General features: G+C 58.8%; 1 protein-coding gene across 1 annotated transcript in view; it reads left to right on the forward strand.

The window, feature by feature from the left end:
* Positions 1–16933, forward strand: part of KDM4B (lysine demethylase 4B) — a 185933-nt gene extending 169000 nt beyond the window's left edge. The window contains exons 16-23 of the mRNA XM_025367477.1: positions 1430–1506; positions 1784–1839; positions 2125–2233; positions 8130–8315; positions 8410–8574; positions 8967–9086; positions 13740–13832; positions 14665–16933. Coding sequence (XP_025223262.1) covers positions 1430–1506; positions 1784–1839; positions 2125–2233; positions 8130–8315; positions 8410–8574; positions 8967–9086; positions 13740–13832; positions 14665–14841 — 983 coding nt within the window. The 3' untranslated portion in view covers positions 14842–16933. The remainder of the gene's footprint in view (positions 1–1429; positions 1507–1783; positions 1840–2124; positions 2234–8129; positions 8316–8409; positions 8575–8966; positions 9087–13739; positions 13833–14664) is intronic.
* The last annotated feature ends 7573 nt before the right edge of the window (positions 16934–24506 follow it).

The following is a 24506-nucleotide window of genomic DNA, read 5'->3' on the forward strand; positions in this document are numbered from 1 at the left end:
GACTGGGTGACCCCATGCCACCCCGGGGCAGGACAGGGCCTCCACCTCTCCCAGCGTCCAGAAGATGCCAGTGCAGGCCCAGGTGCCAGCCTCTGCGGAGGAAGCCTCTGCTCCGAGGGGCACTGGGCTCCTCCTGCCCTGTCCCTGACACCCAGAAGCTCACCCTAGGGCCAGAGCAAGAAACGGGCCAGATACCCCATCTCTCCACAGGCTGTGTTCCCTGAGAATGACTCTCTGCCAAGTAGCCTTTGGGGGCAGATATCCCTGCCCTTGACCTTGGCCCAGGCGGGGTTCCTCCTCACTGGGCCTCTGGACAGTTCTGCCGAGTCTTCCCCAAGGCCTGGGAGGCAGCAGGAGGAGCTCAGGCACCTGCTACGCCTGTGATTTGGGGCCGTGGTTGAAACTGATGGTCACAGTGAGATTGCAGTGTGGTCAGGGCATCTGATTTCTCTCTGCTCTCGGGGACCCCTCCCCAATCCTGAGGCTTGACCGTGGTCACAGACAAGAAAATGAATGTCTGTCTTTTTCTCAGGCGTGAGGGGCAGTGGCAGGAATTGGACTTCCAGGGCAGGAGGAGGGCTTTCTGGCGACGTTTAATTTTCTGTGCCCCTGGCCAAGGCAGGTAGCCATAGATCTCTGTCAGTTTCCTCCTGGCAGTGGCCTGCCTGGGGCTCGCGTTGTCTCCTGGCTGGGAGGCTGTTCACTCTGCTTTGCTGGGCCTGGGTTTGAGACGTGGGGGAAGGGTTGCTGAGGGTCCCAGGCCTGCCACAGCTGGGCCACCCCAGCCAGGGCTACCCCAGCAGATGCCCCCACCCCCAGCCCGTGCCCACCACCCTGCTGCTCTGGAGGCAGTGAGGTCCTCACCCCCAGCCTCTTCAGCGGGCCATCAGCACTGGCAGAGAGCCCCTTCCACACTGCAGGGCAGGACCCCCAGCAGAGGCAGAGCCCTGGGGGCAGGCGGCACCCCTGCCATCACTTTGGGGGCATGACTCGGCCTTTCATGCCCTTTCCCCGTTTCCAGACCCAGGGCCACATCCAAAACTGAGTGGCCTTTGTGGCTGGCCTCTCTGGACACAGCAGGAGGAGCTGCTTTTGGGGGTGCAGACCCCCAACAAGGAGGGGCCCTCAAGATACCACCAGACTGCAGCAGACCCAGCTGGAGCTCAGGGGGCCCTGCTCCCCTTCCTGCGTCCTCCTTCCACACACGCAGCTTCCAGACCTTTCTCTCGCTCCACGTGCAGGGGCCTGGATTGAAGCTCGGAGGGTGGGAACAGCACGCACCCTGAATGCTGCAGCTGTGTGCGAAGGCCCCGTCACTCCACGGGCGGATGCCGGCCCCCGAGTTACCTGGCCCCTCCCGCTGAGTCTCACTCGGCACCCCCAAGTCTCACCTGCCCTCCAATCTCAGCCAGCCCCTGCTGTCTTCCAGGTTGCTATGGCATCCGTCCCGAGCTGGTCAACGAAGGCTGGACGTGTTCCCGGTGCGCGGCCCACGCCTGGACTGCGGTAACTCGCTCCCTGCGGCGGGGGTGGTACTCTGAGAGGCCCGGGCCCTGGCCCCACTCCAGCAGGCTGACTTTGGGGCGCAGTCTCCCCCCATGGGCCTGGGTTCCTTCACCTCTGCCCTGAGGGGGTGGAACCCAAGGGATTCCCGCCCGTCACTTTGGTGGCTGCTTGTTTGAAATGTAAGGGCCGAGGGCCGCAGTTGGCAGATCAGGCCCCAAGCAGCGTGTGGGGAGCCTGCTCCGAGCCCTGCTCACCCAGGGCCGTCTGGTCTCTGCAGGAGTGCTGCCTGTGCAACCTTCGAGGAGGCGCGCTGCAGATGACCACCGATAGGAGGTGGGTGGCACCGCGTGTGGGGGCTGGGGGGCTGGAGGGGAGCCTGCCCTGGGCTGAAGCTCTGCAGGGTGTGACCCTAGTGCCCGGGGGTCAGCCATCACCTCCGCGTAACAGCCCCATGTCATGGATGGGGTGGTCGGGGCTGAGGAGCAGCACACGCCTGCCCCGACCTCCCTGAAGGTCCCCAGGCCCTGACCCAGCCGACAGCAGCATCACGCCCGGCCCCTCTGTGGCCAGCCCAGGTCCTTGAAGGCGCACCTGACCCCGCCCCACCTGCCCTCCCAGGTGGATCCACGTGATCTGCGCCATCGCGGTCCCGGAGGCGCGCTTCCTGAACGTGATTGAGCGCCACCCTGTGGACATCAGCGCCATCCCCGAGCAGCGGTGGAAGCTGGTAGGTCCTTGCGGTCGAGGCCCACCCTGCCTGTGTCTCTAGGGCCGCCGGCCAGGCTCGGCTCCCCGCCTGCGCCATCCGATGCGGTCTTTCCTCCAAGCTCTGCGTCTCCACCGGCGTGGTGGCAGCTTTCAGGAAGCCAGTGACCCCGACTTCAGCAGGCGTGTTATTTTTTGAATCGTTCCCCGAGGTGCAAGGTACAAAAGTCAAAAGTCATCAAGGGTGCCAGAGATAAGCAGACCCCGTCAGGTGCAGCCTGGGGGGCGTCCTCTGCAGGACCGAGCACCCCATGCGGTTTCCACCTTTCCACAAAAGCAGAGGCGCCACACATGCCCCGACACAACCGGGCCTCCCGATTTTTGTTGTTTTTCTACTTATAACAAGCCTGGGCAACATGGTGAAACCCCATCTCTATAAAAAAACAAAAAACAATAGCTGGGCGTGGTGGCACCACACCTGTGGTCCCAGCTACTCGGGAGGCTGAGTGAGGTGGGAGGATCGCCTGAGCCCAGGATATCCAGGCTGCAGTGAGCTGTGATCGTGCCATTACACTGCAGCCTGGGCAACAGAGCCAGCCAGACCCTGTCTCAAAAAAAAAAAAAAAAAAATTGTAACAGTGCTTAGTATGAGATCTACCCCTTAAGAAGCATCTGAGGTCCCGTACGGCTTTCACCACCGGCCCAGCGGTTTGCAGCAGGGCTCTGCGGCCTGCTCACCGGTCTTGCATAGCTGACACTTCACACGTGCTGAGCAGCAGCTCCCTCCGCCCGCCCCGGCGCCTGGCAGTCTGCTTCTGTGTGTTTGCCTGTATTATAGACCCCACGTGAGTGGGATTGTACAGTCTTTATTCTTCTGCGACTGGCTTCTTTCTTAAAAGACGGGGTCTCTCACTCTCAGCCAAGCTGGAGTGCAGTGGTATGGTTACAGCTCTCTGCAGCCTCAAACTCCTGGGCTCAGGCGATCCTCCTGCCTCAGCCTCCTGAGTAGCTGGGACCACAAGCACATGCCAAAAAATTAGGTTAACTCCCAATTTTTTTTAGGAGATGGGATCTCACTATGTTGCCCAGGCTGGTTTGGAACTCCAGGCCTTGAGATCTTCCTGCCTTGGCCTCCTGGGTAACTGGGATTACAGGCGCGAGTGGTGTCTTTCCTTTAGCGTAACGTCCTCAAGGTTCATCCATATTCATTCAACCCAAATATGGCAAGAGTTCCTTCTTTTCCTGGCTGAGTAATGTTCCGCCGTGTGGATGGACCGCGTCGTGTTGATCTGGGCACCCGCCGATGTCTCTGCCTTTTGGCTGTTGTGGGTTGTGCTGCAGCAGATGTGGGAGTGTGGTTGTGGTTTGGAGATTCTGATGTCATTTCCTGTGGATATAGACCCAGCAGTGGGATTGCTGGACCGTCGGGCAGCTGTTTTTACACTGGAGGAAACTGCCCTCCCTTGCGACTGGATGGACTCCCATTCGCACCCCCAGGGAGCTGGGCTCTCCTCTTCCCCCCGTCCTCACCCACACCTACCTTGGACTTCTTTGTACCAGCCGCCCTAGCAGGTGCGAGATGGTCTCGCTGTGGTTTGATTTGTGTTTCCCTGGCGATCAGTGACACTGGGCGTCTTTGCACAGTCCTGTTGGCCATCTGCGTGCCGTCTTTGGAGAAACGTCCGTTTCCTTTGCCCATTCTTTGCCTGGGTTGCTTGGCCTTTGTGGTTGAGTTGGAGGATCTCTGCCGCTCCACTCTCGGTGCACATCGAGGGCCCCCTGCAGATGCACGCAGCCTCCTTGTGCGTGGCGGGGCCTCGTAGTGGGGGCTTGCGAGGCTTCCTCCTGCTCTCAGCAATGATGGTCCCCCTTTGGGGAACCCCTTGGAGCCACGGGGCAGTCGGGGAGTGGTCAGTGCTGGCCACCAGCTGGCTGTGCACTTGGGGCAGATTCCTCGACCTCTGCCTCGGCCGTCTCCTTTGTGCTGTGGGGTTGCCACAGTCCCCACTCTGCAGGGCTGCAGTGGTGTGAGCTGGGCCCACTCCCTCCCTGAAGCATGGACCACCCCGTCTGAGCACTAGCAGCTGCTCGGGGCTTGTCGAATCTGCAGCCTCGTCCCCCCAAGGCCCCCAGTGTCACCCACTGCATTTGATCCACACAGTGAGAGCCTGTGGAGTCATCCTGCACTGTCCGTTCTGCAGGTGAGGAGCCTGGAGCCTGGAGGGGCTTGGCCGACTGTGGCCTGGGCTGCAGCCCCACAGGGCTGTGTCTGCTTTACACCCTCTAGCCCATCTGTGCACGAGGCACTTGGGGCCGTCCACGCCCGCTGGAAAATGACACTCAGCTGGCCTTTTAAATCAGCTTCCTGCAGAGCCTTGGGATCTGGCCCAGAAAGGAGATGAGGAGGCCAGGCACCGTGACTCACGCCTGTAATCCCAGCACTTTGGGAGGCCAAGGCGGGCGGATCACCTGAGGTCAGGATTTTGAGACCAGCCTGGCCAACATAGTGAAACCCCGTCTCTACTAAAAATACAAAAATTAGCCCTGCATGATGGGCCATGCCTGTGATCCCAGCTACTCTGGAGACTGAGGCAGGAGAATCACTTGAACCCAGGAGGCGGAGGTTGCAGTGAGCTGAGATCTCCCCACTGCACTCTAGCTGGGACTACAGAGTAAGACCCTGTCTTAAAAAAAAAAAGGATGAGGAGAGCAAAATGCAGACTTTCCTGGGGCCGCGTCCCCACTAAAAGGGCTGCGCATGTGGTGGCGTTGATGGGGAGGACGCGTTTGTCCCTGTGCACTCCGGCCTCTGCACATGTGTCTCGTGGGCCTCTGGAGGCTGGGCCCGCGGCCAGGAGTACCCAGCAGCGTCCTGCTTGCTTTTCCTGCCTGGTCTATCTTCCCAGCTGCGGACACAGTGCCCGGTGTTGACAGTCGGGCTTGTGTGGAGGTGGGGCTGGAAGCAGACACATCAGTCTGGCGGGGCGGGTGATGCCCGCCACAGAGCCCGGGCTCCCGTGCACCGGTGCGAGGCGCCCACGAGCCTGTTGGGCTTGGATGCCGCGCTTGGAGCGCACAGGTGCCGGGCCACCTGGGTGGGGCCACGCAGGCCGTCACAGAGGCTCGTCTGGAGGGGGAGCCCTCTTCCCTCGTTCGTGGAGCAGAGCGTGCAGCGGGTCATGCCAGCCTGGCCTGGTACGGCCGAGCGATTAGGAAGCTGGCAGCCCGCGGGTGATGCTTCGGAGGCACCAGTGACTTGGTCCACAAACGTGGGCGTAAAAGGCCCCATGATTCAGGTGGAGCAATGGTGCGGTGCCGGCGCAGTGATAAATCCTCCCGCCCCGACGCCTTATGGATCATCTGACATTTCCAGGACGCAGCCTCTTCATTACCGGTGCTTGTAACGATGAATTAAAAATCCTTTTACACAAGGCCCGCTTGTACTGCTTAATGGAGCTTTGCAAGGAGGCGGTGGTTAACTCCTGCTCGCCTAGCCACCCAGCCACCTTCGCAGGCCACGGGCAGGCCGCAGGCATGGGGCACTCTCACTCCTGGTTACCCGTCCATCAGTCTGTCTCCAGGGCTCCCCAGCCACTGGCTCAGGGCTCCAGGCAGTCCAGGTGAGTCAGGGGCTCCGGCTGGCCGCCTGCCTGGGCCAAGTTAGCACCAGGTTCTCAAGGCGTGCTGTTGAGAAGCCCCTCACCTACCGGCGGGGCAGGTTCCTGGCAGTGGGCAGAAGCACCAGGAGCTTCTGGAAGATCTGGGAGGTCTGGGAGGGGCTTGGGATGAGAGGAGGCAGCTTCAGGGCAGCAGGAGGAGTGGGCAGTCGCACCAGCTCTCCCCGCTGCCCACAGTCCCGCCTGGAGGGGTAGGGCCGGTCAGGAGGGGCTCTCTGCTCCTCAGGGGTTGGGGTGGTTTGTGAAAGCAGGTTGGTGGACAGCCACTGCGCCTCTGTGTGACACGCTGAGGACATGGTGCCATGGGTGGTACCCAGCGGTGACCACCTGCTTCCTCCAGTCCGTGGTGCCCTGCAGACCTCCGAAGCCCACCCTGCATCGTCCTCACAGCCCTGTGGCCTCTGAGGAAGGACACTGAGCTGGGAACTTCGAACCAAACACCAGTACCTGGGCCCTTCCAGGCCCCCCAAGGGCCTTAGACCCTGACTCCCCGGCACACACTGGCCTGGGCCAGGCCAACACTGGACGCGGGTCTTCAAACCGCGGCTCCCAGGAAGGGAGGTGACAGCCAAGAATGCCTGCCCGACCTCCTGTGGCCACAGCGTGTGGCATGACTGGACCTCGCCTTAGGAGGGGTGGCTCTGGGCAACCTCGGCCCCAGGCGCAGCTCCTGACAAACGGCCTCATGGGTCCTGGGGCACACTCTTCGCAACGTGGAGACGCAGGGTCACGGGCCGCCTGCCACCACGGGGCGGAAGGGGATGGTGCTGTGTGCCAGGCTGCCCCGGGGCTGGGCTTCTCCTGGGCCTGGGCTGAGGGGTGGAGGCCTGTGGGTGACGTGTTCAAGATGGCTCAGCAACCCCACCTGACAGTGTCCAGGCAGGGCCTCTCCCCCACCCCCAGGCCCTCAGGGAGCACAGCCACCACTCATACACGCCGGCCGCTCTGCTGGAGGGAGGGGGACGCCGTGCTGGAGCGCTGCCTGGCACGTGTTGTGTGATGGGAGAATTGGGTATTGACAGTTGAATAATGAGATCTCGATGCCGTCGATCGGCGCTGCTCCAGGCCCTTGGCTCGTCTGGCTTTTGAACATGGTTTATAGGGCAGTGACGGTGCCACTTATTAAATGCTTATCGGGGCCTGGCGTGGGTGTGGTGGTCGCCAGGGCCCCAGTGCTGACTCGGGCGGGTGTTGCCGACTGGGGCGGGTGTTGCCGACTCGGGAGGGTGTTGCCGACTGGGGCGGGTGTTGCTGACTGGGGCAGGCTTTGCAGCAGGAGCGTCGCGGGATGAGAGGTGGCTCTCCAGTGCTCCCTCCTCACCAAGGAGGCTTCTCTCAGGGCTTCTTGTTAAAATCCGACGTAAAGGACCTGCACAGTGGCTCACACCTGTAATCCCAGCAGTTTAGGAGGTCGAGGCAGGAGGATCCCTTGAACTCAGGAGTTTGAGACCAGCCTGGGCAACACAGGAAGACTCCACCTCTACACAAAATTAAAAATTAGCCGGGCATGGTGATTGCGCCTGTGGTCCCAGCTACTCAAGAGGCTGATGGGGGAGGATCGCTTGAGCCCAGGAGTTGCAGGCTACAGTGAGCCATGATCGCGCCGTGCGCTCCAGCCTGGGCGACAGAGCAAGACCCTGTCTTAAAAAAAAAAAGAAAAAGAGAATCCTTCACTCTAACCATTCTAAAGTGTGCCACTCCATGTTTTTTAGTACATTCTGAGTTGTGTCAACTATCACACCGTCTAATTCCAGAACATTTAATCACCCCATGAAGAACCGGCCCCATGACCAGTCGCTGCCGTCCCCCACCCTGTACCCACGAGCCCACTTCCTGTGTCTGTGGGTTGCCATCCCTGGGGGTTGCAGATCACGGGGTCACACGGTCTGCACTCACCTGCATGTTCCCAGGGCACATCTCTGTCGCCCCGTGGTTCCTCTCTGGCTGAGCAACACCACGTGGGGCTCTTTGGTGTCTGTCCCAGCAGTCGCTGACACACGGGGGGGACGGGAGAAGACTCCCCAGGGGCTGAGCAGCAGGAGGCTGGGTCAGTGTGTCTGGAGGACTTGGCCAGGGAGGCTGCGGGCTCTGGGCTGGGGAGGGGGCCCCTCGCCGGGCAGAACACAGGGCCACTCCCACCATGCCTCCCTTGAAGGCTATGCCGGGAGGGGCCGGGGCCTCCATCCCAGGGTCCCTAGGGAAGCTCCAGCCCCATGCCTCTGCCTGTGTCCCCGTCCCCAGAAATGCGTGTACTGCCGGAAGCGGATGAAGAAGGTGTCGGGTGCCTGCATCCAGTGCTCCTACGAGCACTGCTCCACGTCCTTCCACGTGACCTGCGCCCACGCCGCCGGTGTGCTCATGGAGCCGGACGACTGGCCCTACGTGGTCTCCATCACCTGCCTCAAGCACAAGTCAGGGGGCCACGCTGTGAGTGCCTGCCCACCTCATTGCCCCTGATCCCCGGCTCCCGCCCCACCGACGCCCACGCTGACTGTCCCCCGCACCCTCTGCACCCTCCCAGGTCCAGCTCCTGAGGGCCGTGTCCCTAGGCCAGGTGGTCATCACCAAGAACCGCAACGGGCTGTACTACCGCTGCCGCGTCATCGGTGCTGCCACGCAGACCTGCTACGAAGTGAACTTCGACGACGGCTCCTACAGTGACAACCTATACCCCGAGAGCATCACGGTGAGTGTGGGGCGGGGCAGGGGGCGGGGCAGCGGGGGGGGGGGAGGCTGGGAGCACAGCGACAACCTGAACCCGAGAGCATCACCGTGAGTGTGGGGCGGGGCAGGGGGGAAACTGGGAGCAGCCTGACTCCAGATCCCTCCACGGGGTCCCCTTGTCCTCAGGCCCCAGGCCCCTTCAGGAAAAGCAGTGCTCACTGTGTTGTGCAGAAACAAAGCAGAAAGCGACCCGCAGTCAGGGCTCTGCACCGCCCCTCTACCCCCGCCTCCGCAGCCGGCTTTGGGGCTTCAGGCAGAGAACCTTACTTGCCAGCGTGGAGAGGGTCTAAAACCCAGCGACAGCCGCCGGCGTAGTGTGGCCGGGACCTCACCTCCCGCCTGTTCTCCCTGCAGAGTAGGGACTGTGTCCGGCTGGGACCCCCTTCCGAGGGGGAGCTGGTGGAGCTCCGGTGGACTGACGGCAACCTCTACAAAGCCAAGTTCATCTCCTCGGTCACCAGCCACATCTACCAGGTAAGCGGGGAACCTGGCCACCCCGCTGTGCCTTCGCCAAGCTCTTCTTGTAGGTGTGGGAACGGGAGGATCACACCCCTGCCCAGGTGCCTTTGCTGGGGCACTGGCGGGCGTGGGCTGTGGTTAGTGAGGCCCACAGGGCCCAGCTGAGCCTCAGCTCGCCTGCCTAAGTTAGAGGCACGGGGCTTGTTCGTTTTCAAAGCTAAAGGGGCCTCCACTCGGGTGGCGTTTCCCTTTGAGACACCTCAGTGTTTCTTAACGTAAGTTCTCCCTTTCACCATTTTGGAGTGTATAGCTCAGTACCCCTGGGTTTTTTTTTTTTTTTTTTTTTTTTTTTAAATTTGGGGGTGGGCTGTTTCTCGGTTTTGGGGAAGAGAAATTATTTAAAAGTGTGGAATCTTAGACCCGACACGGTGGTTCATCCCTGTAATCCCAACACTTTGAGAGGCCGAGGCAGGCGGATCACTTGAGGTCAGGAGTTCAAGACCAGCCTGGCTAACATGGTACGGGGGTTTCTGGACGCTCAGTGACAGGTCAGAGAGCGGTAACCAGGCAGGGCCAGCCTGCATGGCACCGGGTCCTGGATGCTCAGTGACAGGTCTGACAGTGGTGACTGGGCAGGGCCAGCCTGCATGGCACGGGGGCGGTCACCACCCGGTCACCACTCTCAGACCTGTCACTGAGCATCCAGGACCCTGTGCCACGCAGGCCGGCCCCACCCAGTCACCACTCTTGGACCTTGCAGAGTCTTCCCTGCTCCTTGAGAAGGAGGTGGTTTCTGGGACAAGCCATCCCCGTGGCCAGCTCTGTGGGAGCTACCACCAATCTCCAGACACTGTCACTTCTGCTTAGCTCCAGCCTGCCCCAGGGAGGCTCAGGCAGCTCCTTGGATTTCCTGATTGTGTTCAGCTTAGACCAAGGGCAAGGTTGATTTGCACCCCTTAGCCCATCCCAAGCAGCGGCAAAAGAGAAGAATTCCCGCTTGGCTCACCTGGCAGCTCTTCTCTCAGACTATGAGTTTCAGGCTGGGCTGGGCGCGGTGGCTCACACCTGTAATCCCAGCACTTTGGGAGGCCAAGGCAGGAGAATCACTTGAGGCTAAGAGTTCGAGACCAGCCTGGGCAACAAAGTGAGACCCTCCCCCCCGCCAGTCTCTACAAAAAAATTTTAAAAATTAGTTGGGCATGGTAGTGTGCGCATGTCATCCCAGCTACTCAGCTACTCAGCTACAGGCTGAGGTGGGAGGATCGCTTGAACCCAGGAGGCTGAGGATGCAGTGAGCTGTAATTGAGCCACTGGACTCCAGCTTGGGCAACACTGAGACCCTGTCTCCAAAAAACAAAAAAAGAACAAAAGAAAAATATCTGCTGGGAAGCATTCTGGTGCATGTCGTACACGGCAGGATGGGTGGGGTGTGTGTGACAGTGACAGGACCCTCCGCCTGCCCCGGGAGCCTCAGAGTCTGGCCCAGGCAGGTTGGACTGGACTCCAAGGAGGGGAGGTTGAGCCAGGATCTCTAGAACACTGTGAAGTTTGCTCCAGAGATCAGGCTGAGCACGTGCCAGTCTCCTTCCCTCAAGAAACCTATGAAGGTAATAGAAAACACGTGAATGAATGAATAGCCATTTATAATGCACACGGAGCACAGCCGTGCTGGAAAATGACAAGGGAGACTCAGGGTGGATCTTGACAACACCCCACAGAAGAGGCGCCGGAAGCAGCCCCCGCCCTGGCGGCGAAGGAAGCGGACAGTGCTCGGGTGCTCCCCGGATCATTGACATGACACCAGAGCCCGGGACGGGGCGGCGTCAGGGAGCTCACCCCAAGGAGGCCGAGCTAACGAGACAGTCAGAAATGAGATGATGCCAGCCAGGTGCGGGGGCTCGTGCTATGATCACAGCACTGTGGGAGGCTGAGGCGGGCAGAGCGCTTGAGCCCAGGGGTTCGAGACCAGCCTGGGCAACACAGCAAAACCCTGTCTCTACAAAATAACAAAATTAGCTGAGCGTGGTGGCACGCACCTGTAGTCCCAGCTACTTGGGAGGCTGAGGTGGGAGGATCACTTGAGCCTGGGAGGTTGAGGCTTCAGTGATCCAAGATCACACCACTGCACTCCAGCCTGGGTGACGAAGCAAGGCTCTGTCTCAAAAAAAAAAAAAAAAAAAAAGGTGTCGCATTTCCAGAGTGCTCAGGGGCAGGGGGCAGAGGCTGTGGAATCAGCAACAGGTGGTATTGGAAGCCAGCAAGGCACTGTGGAGTGCCCACCTGTCTGCGAGGTGGCAGCAGGACCTCAGTCACACGATCCTGCCAACACCCGCTATGTGGTGGCCGAGGAGGTGAGGCTGGAGCTGCCTGCCCTGAGGCCGAGGCCTGGTCAGTGGGGGCTGGGGCAGGCCCAGGTGACAGCAGGGCCGAGTGGATGGGACACCCACATGCCAAGGCCCCAAGAGCCCCCTCCCACCACCTGTCCGGAACACTCGGAACACGTTTCCTTCGCACGTGACCCCTCGAGATGCTTCTGAGAAGTGCCAGGCAAGACGTAGCCACAGGGAGCCTGGGCTGAGGCGCGCGCCTCTCTGATTTCCTGTAGCTGCAAGCGTATCCAGTTTTCTCAAAATGTTAAAAAGCAAACGCTACCTTCAGAGCTCGCCCCGTGGAGACTCATAGTGAAAGCAGGTTCCAGGGAGGCGCTGGGAGGAAACAGTCTGAGTCTCCAGTCAGGCCCCAGTTCCCAAATTACCTGAGCACAGAAGTTTCCCGGGAGCCCGCGTGGACCCGGCAGTGTGAGTGCTGTCCTCCTGGGCGGTTCTGTGCCCTGAGAATCTGGGGCGGATCTCCCCAGTCTTCCCGACCCAGAAACCTGAGCCAGTTTCCACTGAGTGTCTAGAACGCGCCTTCCCCTCCCGCAAGGCTGCGTGTGTGCCTGCCTGAGTCGCCGTGCGCCGCGCCGCGCCTGCCAGAAGCCGAGAGGCCGAGCTGGGGCCCGGGGCTGGGGAAAGGCTGCAGGGGGGTCCTGGGACTCCTGGGGTGGGAGCTCCAAAACCTGCCGCTGCCCATGGCAGAGCGGAGCCTGGCCACACCGGGGGTGGAAATCGCTTTCCAGGGTGCTGGGGCTCCAACACCAGGACTCCTGCCCAGATGCTCCTCACTGGGCAGACGCTGGGAAGGGGTCTTCTCCTGGTGGCTTCCGTCTACAAATGAGATGGGCGGGACAGGGCAGAGGGTGGCACCCAGGTCCTTGGTTCCCGGCGGGTTCCTCCACACATCCCTGGGAGATCTGTGCTGTCGTCCCAGGACATGGCCCAGAGGCAACTGGCCATCCGAGAGTTCACACTGGGCACTCCCAGCCCTGCTTCTACCGCCACCTGTGCCAGCCAAGAGGCCTGTGGAACCCACAGCAGACTCTCTCCAGGGCCCACCTCTGTCTCCACCCCCAGCCATCCCTGGAGGAGTCACAGGGACTCAGGCTTGGCCGCCCTGAGGCCGGGTCTGCGCCCCCATAGAGAGGGAGGTGCTGTGATCCCGGGCTGCCGCCCTGCATGCTACCCGCGGCATCTGGCCCCAGACACACTTCTGTGAGGGTCTTAGTATGTGACTTTTGTACTCTTCTGTGACGGTCTTAGTGTATGCCTTTTGTTCGTTTTGAGACGGGGTCTTGATCTGTCACCCAGACTGGAGTGCAGTGACATCATTGGAGCTCACTACAGCCTCGACCTCAGCCTCCTGGCTAGCTGGGACCACAGGCACGTGCCACCATGCCCGGCTTGTTTCGAGTTTTTAAATGTGAAAAGCGAGCCCTCTGCTATGGGAACCTTCTCCCAGGAGCAGAATGGCGGTCAGGGCCGGGGAGTGACCCCTGCACATTTCCTGGCTTGGGAACACGGCGCCCGTCGCAGTTATGAGGTGGGCCTGGAGACACACGCCCCTCCCTGGCACGCCCTTCATGGGACAGTGTTGTGTTGCCAGAGGGTCCCTGAGAGAATCTCCGCGAGCCTGAGCTGGCGCCAAGCTTAACGAGGAGGAAGTGGGGCGCTCCCAGTGCCCCTCACCAATCAGGCATCTGCCGCCTGGAACAAGGCACCAGCTGGGGAGGCTGGAAGGGGGTGATTTGTCTCTGAGTTGAAGGGAAGAGGTGACCGAGCTGTTTTCAGGGGGCCACACGTAAGCTGGGGGCCCTGTCCTTCACCTCTGGTTGGGGACTCCTGAGCTCAGGCCCCTGCGTCCCCCTGCCCGGTCTCGCCTGCCTCCCAGGCCCTGTTAGGGCACTGTGCCTCCTGCCCGACTCTGTGTCCACCCAGTGACTCTGTCGCCTTGTCCTGGGGCTGTGTCTTCATGGAGACAGATGTCTGTCGAGCTGGGAGGGGGTGAGGGGTGAGGGCTCTGTCTCCATGTGGAAGCTGCGAGGCCCCCGCCTCTGCCCCAGGCTGTCCTGTCCTCCATCATCCTTGCACCATGGGACGGGACCCTCCGCCTGATCCCTGTTTGCTGCAGGCGGTGTCAGAGGTGGACATGAGCTTCAGTTCGGCTGCATGTGGCCTCTAGCGGGCCCCGTGCACCCAAGGGGGCCGGCCTCCCAGCCCCTGAGGCCGTGGCCTGCCTGGAGCACCTGCCAGCCTGGCAGTGCCAGGCCTCTGAGAGCCACATCCCCTGCAGGTGGAGTTTGAGGACGGGTCCCAGCTGACGGTGAAGCGTGGGGACATCTTCACCCTGGAGGAGGAGCTGCCCAAGAGGGTCCGCTCTCGGCTGGTGAGTGCACGAGGCCAGCCTGGTGGCTCCGGGTGACTCCTCAGGGAGCCCATCTGGGACGAGGCAGGGCACAGACTGCGTCTTCCAATGGCGTAGAGCACCCCTTCCTCCTGCACCTCTGCTGGAAGGGGGTCCTGGCCGCCCCGGCACAGCTGGCCCATGGGCTCCTGGCAGGAGACGCTTCCTTTGCCTTGACTCCGGGTGCGCAGCTCCTGGGCGATGCCCGTCATGTGGGGAGGGAGGGTTGGAGGAGCCCTCCCCTTGTCACGAATGTGGAGCAGACCCACCAAGCTCCCTTGCCCTGCAGGACCTGCGCTGCCCGACCCCGCACAGGGCTGCCGCTGAGCCATCACAGGTTTTGGGGCACAGGTGAAGTACAGGCACCCAAGTTGCCGGCTTAAAAAAGCTTTCCTGAGCTTTTTCCTTATTAAACGGGAGCCTGAGTCCTGGAGGCAGCGGAGGCAGCGCTGGCTTTCGCTCCCGCAGCCCTCATGGGCTTCCTTTGTTCTCTTTCTAACCCAGAAGCGAGGTGTTGAGGGGCAGAGCCCATGGGGGGGGTTCCTGCTCCTGGCCACAGCTGCTCAGCCACAGAGAGGCCCCTCAGGGAAGAGATGGGGGCTGGCACCCCACTAGGGGGCCAGAGGCTGGGGCAAAGGGCAGGGCCCCTCCACTGGCAGGATCAGGGGTTTGCACGAAGATGGGAGCCTCTGAGCAGCCCCCACAGCGATCAGGGCTCTGTGTCCAGCTGGCTCCTCTCAGAGGCCGTAGACGGTGGCCAGGGATGCGCAGAGCGTCTCCACCATGCTAACACTGTGCTTCCGCTCTCCCGCAGTCACTGAGCACGGGGGCACCGCAGGAGCCCGCCTTCTCGGGGGAGGAGGCCAAGGCCGCCAAGCGCCCGCGTGTGGGCACCCCGCTTGCCACGGAGGACTCAGGGCGGAGCCAGGACTACGTGGCCTTCGTGGAGAGCCTCCTGCAGGCACAGGGCCGGCCCGGAGGCTCCTTCTAGGACAGCTGGCCGCTCAGGCGACCCTCAGCCCGGCGGGGAGGCCACGGCACGCCCCGGGCGTTCGCTTGCTGTGAATTCCTGTCCTCGCGTCCCCGACCCCCGAGAGGCCACCTCCACGCCGCGGGTGCCCCCTAGGGCGACAGGAGCCAGCGGGACGCTGCGCGCGGCCCCAGACTCAGGGAGCAGGGCCAGGCGGGCTCGGGGGCCGGCCGGGGGTGCACCCCACTCAACTACTCAGAATTTTAAACCATGTAAGCTCTCTTCTTCTCGAAAAGGTGCTACTGCAATGCCCTACTGAGCAACCTTTGAGATTGTCACTTCTGTACATAAACCACCTTTGTGAGGCTCTTTCTATAAATACATATTGTTTAAAAAAAAAAGCAAGAAAAAAAGGAAAACAAAGGAAAATATCCCCAAAGTTGTTTTCTAGATTTGTGGCTTTAAGAAAAACAGAACAAAACAAAACAAACACATTGTTTTTCTCAGAACCAGGATTCTCTGAGAGGTCAGAGCATCTCGCTGTTTTTTTGTTTGTTGTTGTTTTAAAATACTATGATTTGGCTACACAGCAGGCAGGGAAAGAGGCCCAGTCATTGGAGGGTGAGCCTGGGGGTGGGCAGGACGCCCCAGTTTCGGCACAGCCCGGTCACTCACACGCAGCCTCGCTCTCGCCTCTCCCCAGCTCCTGGACTTTGATGGTCTGGGTACCGGTGCCTGTCCCCGCTCTGCGCCTGCTGGGAGGAGGCCCAGGCTCTCTGGTGGCTGCCCCTGTGTGCCTGGCCAGGGGAAGCCCCGGGGTCTAGGGCCTCCCTCCGTCTGCGCCCATCTTTGCAGAATAAACTATCTCCCGGGGTTCGTCTCTCTTTCTCTCTCTCACCCGAGAGAACCGCGGGGGTTCCAGAGGCTTCCTTGCAGACGAAGCACCCCTGGACCTCCCATGGCTCAGGGTGAGGGAGGCCCCCAGGCCCTTCTGGTCGGTAGTGAGTGTGGACAGCTTCGCAGCTCTTGGGGCGCAGTCCTGAGTGGGTCGGGGACACGGAGCCAAGGCAGGCCTTCGGGGTCCCATTCTCCTGCTTCTGAGCAGGGACAAGGCCTGGTGTCCTTGGTCCACCCGCCCACGCTGCTGTCTTGAGGGGAATCGGCTTCTTAGGAGTGGGTTGAGCTGATAGAGAAAAACGGCCTTCGGCCCAGGCTGGGAAGCGCCTTCTCCGGGTGCCTCTCCCTCGCCAGCTCTGCACCGCTCTGGGGAGCCTTCCCCACCTTAGCTGTCTCCTGCCCCAGGGAGGGGTGGAGGGGATAATTTGCTTGTATTAAAAAACGGCTGAGGCAGGAGTTTGGGACCAGCCTGGGCTACATAGCAAGACCCCATCACTACAAATTTTTTACAGGTTAGCTGGGTGTGGTGGTGCACGCCTGTGGTCCTAGCTCCTCGGGAGGCTGTGGTGGGAGGATTGCTTGAGTCCAGGAAGTTGAGGCTGCAGTGAGCTCAGATTGCACCACTGCACTCCAGCCTGGGCAACAGAGCGAGACCCTGTCTCCAAAAAAAAAAAAAAAAGCAATGTTTGTATTATAAAACAGTGTCCTAACAGTCCCCAGGCTAGAGAGGACTAAGGAAAACGGAGAGAGTTACGCAGGAGCAAGCCTTTCATTTCCTTGGTGGGGGAGGGGGGCGGTTGCCCTGGAGAGGGCCGGGTGGGGAGGTCGGGGGGGGGTGTCAGCCGAAACGTGGAGGTGGTCCTCTGCACGCAGCCCTCGCCCAGTGTGGCGCTGACACTGTATTCTTACGTTGTTTGAAAATGCTATTTATATTGTAAAGAAGCGGGTGGGTGCCTCAGCTGCCCTTGTCCCTTGGGGGTCACACCCATCCCGTGGTGGGCTCCGGGACGGCCTGCGTAGACGGGCCACAGAAGGGCAGGCCGGAGCTGCACGCTCTCCCCATGAAGGTATCTCTGTGTCTTACTCTGTGCAAAGACGAGACAAAACCCAGCGCCCTGGTTTTTCCCCACCCGAGATGAAGGACATGCTGTATTTTTTGCCTAATTTCCCGGCCTCTAGGCTCATAATGAATTAAAGGTTCATGAACGCTGCGAAACCCCGTTCTGCGCCCTGGCACGTGTCTTCATTTCTGAGCCTGTGCTAGGGGGACCGATGTCGGGGCCTCCCTGGGGTGGGGCTGCCCGCGCCCCGTTCTCCTGGGAGAAGGTTTGCTTCCAGAGCTGGATGTCCCTCCCCTCCCACTCTCCAGCGTCCCCAGCACTCAGCGGCTGTCATGCCCCTCACACTGTGGCCAGGCTGGGTGACTGCTGCAGCAGACCCCGTGATTCCCCCCCCCCAGTTCCCTGAGGGCCTGGGCCTGGCCTCACTTGTCCCAGCCAGCAGCTGCCCTGTCCCTGTCCCCAACCCAGTTCTGGTGACACCTGAGCCCCGGGAGCGTCGCTTGTGGTGGTAGCTGGCGGACGTGCTGGGGCTTATGGCCCTGGATGGCCACTGGGACCCCGCAGTCCTGGCCTGGGTCACTCAGTGCCCACCCCACCAGGCCTGGAGTCAACAGAGGGGACACTGGAGACCTGAGCCTCCCTCAGGGAGGTGACCCTCCTGTGCCTGGTGTGCTGCAAGAACATGAAGAGGCCCCTGTGGCTGGAGCAGAGGGGGTAGGAGAGGAGGCAGGTTGTGCAGGGCCTTGTGGGCCTCGGGCAGGACTTGGACTTTGACCCTGAGGAAGGTGGGAGCCATGGAGGGCTGTGGGCAGGGGAGGGATGGGCCCTGACTCAGGTGCTCACAGGCGCCCTCTGGTGATTGTTATGGGGAGGAGATGGGGTAAGGGCAGAAGCCAGGGACCAGGGCAGGGGTTAGGTGTAGTGAGAAGCAGTGGACTCTGGGTGCATTTTCGGGGCAGAGCCAATAGGATTTGCAGATCATCCGAGTCCCTGGAAGGAGGCGTTGAGCTGGGAGGGGGTTGGATTTGAACGCGAGACGTCCAGGTGACGATGCCGGGCTTGGGGAGGCCGCCCCAAGGCAGGAGGTCAGGGGCCGTCAACTGGCAGGTGTTGGAAGTAGAGGACAAAATCACCTGCAGGGAGTGGGTGGAGGCGGGGACCCAGGACTGGGTCGTGGGTGCTGGGGGCTGGGACACCTGGTGGAACCCAGACCCAGCAGCCAGGGTTCAGGGGGACACGGCCAGGCCATCCCTCCCTGGGCCCTGGCATTCCCTCTGCAGAAGGAGGGTCCACCTGCCTGCTGTGCTGAGGGCTTGTGTCCTGAACAGAGGGTGCCCTTGACAAAAGCTTCATCCACCAATCACCCCCAGCACCGAGTCTCCCTTCTGGGGCCCTCCCGCCTCCTGCATCCTCTCAACACCACCAGGACTCAGTTCCCCTGTCTGCTGCAGGTGAGGAAGAGGGATCCGGGGTGGGGTGAAGCCTGTGGCCACAGGAGGCTTGGAGGCTCCGCCCACTGCGATTTCCCAACAAAGACTATGTCCCTCTTCCCCGTCTCGAAAGCCTTCCCTGTGTGCGGGGACAGACATAGCCTGAAGCCAAAGCCTTTGGGGTGCCCCTCTCCCCCGCCCCGGGCCCTGGGTGGCACTGACTGATGGATCAGCGTCCCCAAGCCTCCCCAGGCTGGCAGAGGGACTGTGGCAGGAGCAGGTGCCTGCAACATCCTTTCCGTTGTTCTCCAAAAGGCTCTAAAACGGGAAGGCAATATGGGACAGGCCATTGCTGTCTGCTGAGCAGAATAAAAGATGACTGGATAGGTCCTCAAAAGGGCCACCATGCGGAGCCAGTGAGGCCTGCACTCGGGCCAGGGTGGTCGCCCCAATGCCGAGGTCTTGCATCTCGGGGTGGCGTGTGAGACTCCGTAATCAGCACCCGAGTTTGCTTCATTTATTCCAGCTGCAATATTTTTATGCAACCCCTGTGCCAGGCTCTGGGGAGATGGCTGAGGAAAAGGGGGAGAAACCAAAAATACATCTTTAACGCATGCTCTGAAAGACAAGAACGGGTCAGAGGTGGAGGGTAAGCAGTGGTTGGTCACAGACCACCAGAGGGGTGTCAGTGGACAGACACCCTTTTTATTAAAGAGGGACTCTTAAACAGATCTGACCTCCCCATGGGATGGCAGATCAGAGACTCAGGCTGTGGGTACATTGCGTTGAGAGCAGGCACCTTCTAGGGCAAGGCCTGGCAACCTACAGCCCTCCAGCCAAATGCAGCCCACCACCTGTTTTTGTCAATAAAGTTTTATTGGCACATGGTCATGCCCATTTTTTTTACATATGGCAGCTGGCACCCAGCGACAGCAGACCTGAAGAGTCGCTGCAGACCCCACCTGGCCTGCAAAGCCCGATGTAGTTCGAATCTGGCTCTTTATGGAAAAAAATGTGCTCAGCTCTGACTTAGAAGAAGTGAGTGGTGGCAGCCTCCACCCCTTCTCTATGCCCGCAACAGAACATTCTCCCGTAGGGACAGCCCCTCGGTGCCCAGGTCCACCTAGCCAACTCCCCCGACTGCCATCCGCAGGAGCAGGTGGAAAAAGGAGGCTCTGACCAGGGACTTCGATTCATCTGTCCATCTGGCGGACCCACTGGGGGCGCTCTGCCCTCTACCCTTGGGCCACCTGCTGCCCAACTGCTGGGGTCGGGGAGAGCCTGACACACTCAACCTCTGACCCCGGCAGCGGCCCCGCACCAACCCCACCATTCACGGGCTCCCTGCCACTCTGCAATGGAGAGTTCCGGCTCCAACGCCGCCACGGTCAAGATTCACGGCTCCCATGATGGTGCTGAGATCCCGGTGTGTCTCCCTCTCTCCCTGTGGCCACCGCCCCGGCTCCTCCCACAACCTCCACCTGTCCCTCGGCCCCGCGAGGCAGCTCTGGAACTCAGAGTCACAGCCTGGTCATGACCATCAGGGAGAGTAGCCCCCAGGGACTTCCCGGGCCAGGCACAGAACACAAGGAGGCTGGGGGACACGCCTGGGGCCTTGGCACCAGCCAGGGGAGGGTTATTTATGGATTAGATTTCCTCTGCGCTGCTGCTCTGTTAATGGAGAAAATAAAAATTATTTGCTGCTGCAGGCGGTGTGAAGGGTGACAGCGACCAGGAGGTGGGCAGAAGAGTGGGTGGCTCAGGGCATCCCTGCCTCCCAGCTAACTCGGTGACAGGGACAAATGCTCCCCTTCCCGGCAGCTTCCAGACAGAGGAGGAGGGGGGGGCCTTCTGGCCACAACAGCCTCCACCCCCACCAGCCCCAGCAGCTGCTTTAGAAACACAAAGCCGGCGGTGTGCGGTGGCTCACGCCTATAATCCCAGCACTTTGGGAGGTTGAGGTGGGCAGATCACCTGAGTTCAGGAGTTCGAGACCAGCCTGGCCAACATAGAGAAACCCTGTCTCTACTAAAAATACAAAAAATTAGCCGGGCATGGTGGAGGGTGCCTGTTGAGGGGCCTGGCTATCTCGCTGTATCCAGGGATCTATAGTTGGCAAAAGCTGGGGATTCCAAGGAACCCCCGCAACTGTTTTAATGTCTTAGGGCAAGGACAAGCCAGTATAGGCTATATTCGTTCCTTGCTGAGGGCCCTGGTTCCTCTGGCTAAGATTAGGCCTAGATGTTTGACTTATAGGCAGAGCTGGGCCTTCGATTTAGACGCCTTGTACCCTTGATTAGCTAGAAAATTCAAGAGATCTGGAGTAGCCTGCTGGCATGAGGTTTCCAAACTGGTAGCCAAAGTAAATCATCCACATATTGAAGGATCAGAGTGCCTGGACTTGAGAAGTGGCCTAGATCTTGGGCCAGTATCTGATCAAACAGATGAGAGCTATCCATAAACCCATGGGGCAAGACCGTCCACGGAAGTTGGGACATGTGGTCTGTGGGATCCTCAAAAGCGAAGAGAAACTGGGAGTCAGAGTGCAGGGGAATACAGGAGAAGGCATCCTTGAGGTCCAGAACAGTGAACCACTGTGCTTCCTCTGGTATTTGAGAGAGCAGGGTATAGGGTTTGGGTACAACTGGATATAGAGGAATTACTGCCTCATTGATGAGTCGAAGATCTGGCACTAGTCTCCAAGGACCGTTTGGTTTTTGTACTCCTAGAATTGGGGTGTTACAGGGACTACTGCATTTTCTTACTAAGCCTTCAGATTTTAAATGTCTAACAGTATCCTGTAATCCTTTATGAGCTTCAGGCCTTAAGGGATATTGCATTTGATAAGGAAGGAAAAGTGACGGGGTTTTTTAGCCTGATTTGGACTGGGCGGGCATTTTTTGCCCTTCCAAATTGTCCTTCCAATGCCCAGACTTCAGGGTCGATTCTCTCCCCAAGTAGGGGACAACAAATGGCTAACTTGTTCCCCATATTCATGTAGATAATAGCTCCAGCCTTGGCTCATATGTCCCTCCCTAATAAGGGTGTGGGGCTTTCAGGCATAACAAGAAAGGCGTGTGAAAAGAGCAGAGTCTGCCAGTTACAACTGAGGAGGTGGGAGAAATACCTGGTTACAGGCTGTCCCAGGATTCCTCGGATGGTAACGGACCTTGAGGACAGCCGTCTGGGGCAGGAGATGAACACTGAGAAGGCTGTGCCAGTGTCCAGGAGGAAGTCAATTTCCTGGCCCTCAATGGTTAAATGTACCCGGGGCTCAGTGAGCGTGATGACATGAGCTGGCGCTTGCCCCGGGCACCCTCAGTCCTATTGTTGGATCGTCTGGTTGGGGGCTTCTGGCTCTGGGGCAGTGTGCCTTCCAGCGATTGCCTCGGCATAGCGGACATGGGCGAGGGGGAAGCTTGTTTCTCATTAGACAATCTTTTTTTTTTTTTTTTTTTTGAGATGGAGTCTCGCTCTGTTGCCCAGGCTGGAGTGCAGTGGTGCGATCTCGGCTCACTGCAAGCTCTGCCTCCTGGGTTCACGCCATTCTCCTGCCTCAGCCTCCCGAGTAGCTGGGACTACAGGCGCCCGCCACCACGCCCGGCTAATTTTTTGTATTTTTAGTAGAGACGGGGTTTCACCGTGTTAGCCAGGATGGTCTCGATCTCCTGACCTCGTGATCTGCCCGCCTCAGCCTCCAAAAGTGCTGGGATTACAGGCGTGAGCCACCGCGCCTGGCCTAGACAATCTTTTTTAAAGTGTCCTTGCAAACCACACTGATAATGAGCCCTCCTGGGTGATTGGCCTGCTCCATTTTCTGTCCTCTCTGAACCACCAAGGTTTGTTTGTCTGAGGGCCATGACTAAGGCTGCAGCCTTTCTCTGATCTCGCTTTTCCTTTTGGGCCTGTTCCTCTTGGTCCCTATTATAGAACACTGAGGTTGCCAGGTTTAATAATGTCTCCAGATTTTGTTCAGGGCCCAGGGCTTGCTTTTGGAGCTTTCTCCTGATATCTGCGGCTGATTCGGTAATAAACTGATCTTTGAGGATCAATTGACCCTCGAGAGAGTCAGGTGACAAGGGACTATATTTTCTTAAGGCCTCCTGTAGCTGCTCGAGGAAGGTGGAAGGATTTTCTTCCTTTCCCTGAGTTATGGTAGACATCATTGAATAATTCATGGGCTTTTTCCTAATTCTCCTTAGTCCTTCTAGAACACAGGTCAACAGATGTTTACGACTCCAGTCCCCATGATCTGAGTCTAGATCCCAGTAGGGATCCATACTGGGGTTGGCTTGCTGACCAGTAGGGAATTTGTCCCTTTCTTCGACTGTCATCCTATCATTTACTTGACTAAGATACCGGGTATCTCCAAACTCTTGGGCTGCAGCTGAAGCTGCATTCTTTTCATTAAAGGCCAGGGTTTGATCAAACGATAGCATGACATCTCTCCAAGTGAGGTCGAAGGTTTGCCCTAGACCCTGTAGGACATCTATATACCTATCAGGATCATCTGAAAACTTCCCCAGGTCTACCTTGATCTGCTTTAAATCAGAGAGGGAGAAGGGGACATGTACCCAAATTGGGCCAAATTCCCAACCCCCTATAGCTTGAAGGGGACGTAACTGATAGCCCGGGGGTTTTTGTGGTCCCTTGGAGATTTCTTTGCTTGTTTTCTTCTGGGCAGGGGAGATTAGAGGAGGCTTATCATTAATAGGAAGGGGAGCTGTAGGGAGGCTAGGATATGGAGGTAAGCTGAGAGCTCTTCCTGTGGGATGTACACTGCAAGCTTTGCATAGTTGTGGATTCTCCTTCAATGAAAAGAAAGCTTGGACATAAGGTTTTTCACTCCATTTGCCTTCCCTCTTACAGAAAAGCTCAAGCTGCAGGATAGTATTGTAATATATACCTCCGTCAGCTGGCCATTTTTCCCCCATCAGAGAGACAGAATATTGGGGCCAGGCCGTAGTGCAGAAAAAAAAAAATGAGCCGCCTCTTTTTCAGGGTTTGTGGGTCAAATTGGTCCCAATGGCTTAGGATGCATTTCAAGGGTGAGCCTGTTGATGCCTGAGTGTTCCATGTGAAAGAAAAACCACCCACAGTTTTGGTTTATTTCCCCCCCCTCCCCCACCCAAGAACCCACAACAGTCCCTGGACCCACTGATCGGAATAGTTGCGTTCACCCAAGTGGCAGGAGAAACACTAGTTTTCCTCCTAGACCACAAAGAGGACCAAGGAAGGTCAGATTTAGTGCCCCTTACCGATGCATTCTTGGAAACCTGCACCCTTGCCTTTCCTCTTAGACCACAAAGAGGACCAAGAAAACTCAGATTTAGTGGCCCTTACCAATGCATTCTCAAAAACCTGTTAGAGTCCTAAGCATTTTCTCCTGTTAGTATTGGGACCTTACCCTTGTCCTATAAAGATGTTATGCCTCAAAATGGAGTGGAGGGTCATACCCTGAGGGAGGGAAGGGATCTCTAGGGTGATGCCTTTTGTCCTCACTTCTCATCATACGAATAGGAAGGATATCATTTCTGATGTTCCCCATAGCCTAGCTTCGGGAACAGCCTTTGTTAGGCCCGCTAGTCTGAGCAGGAATCCTAAAATTCCAGATAGTCTCCCCCACCGACAGGGCTTTGGGCAAAGATTATGTGTTTCTGATTGGTGAGCCTGGGTGCCTAAAGAAAGGAACAGAGTCCTGAAATTTATACTAGAAATCGTTCATATAGGAGAAACCAGAAGAGCACCAGAGACAGGGAGTGGTTTTTAGAAGCAGGAGTAGCCTCAGAGAGGAGAGGCGGGAGGGAGTTTGTCTGACAGGCTTTAGGACCCAGGAGGCAAGGGTCAGGATAGATAGGATAAATGGGCAAGTCTCGCTTGGGTGACGTGACTTTGAGAGTTGTGCTGATGGCTGCAGGGTCAACCAACTTTTTCTCAGGACCCTGGAGCTGAACAGCTTTCCTCTCTGTCAACCCTTGGCTCAGTCCGGAAGTACAGGAAAAGCAGAAGCTGGTTCCAGGCAAACCAACACTCCCAACTCCAAAGAGTTGGGGGTTGTTAGAGAGCCCTTTCCCAGAAACCCTGACACCCATGTCCTTAGTCCGGCAGCCACACTAGTTGCTTTTAACTGGCTGACAGGTGCCTGGTGTTTAGCCCCTGAATTCTAAGGAAAAATAGGACAGAATAGCAAGCAAAAGGGGTCCAATGGTACTCACCGTGTGGCGATATCCTGGACGAGCCCCCAAGATGTGTCCAGAGTTGGTTCCTTCTGGTGCGTTCGTGGTCTCGCTGACTTCAA

The sequence above is a fragment of the Theropithecus gelada genome, chromosome 19 (genome assembly GCF_003255815.1).
Source record: "Theropithecus gelada isolate Dixy chromosome 19, Tgel_1.0, whole genome shotgun sequence".
NCBI lineage: Eukaryota > Metazoa > Chordata > Mammalia > Primates > Cercopithecidae > Theropithecus > Theropithecus gelada.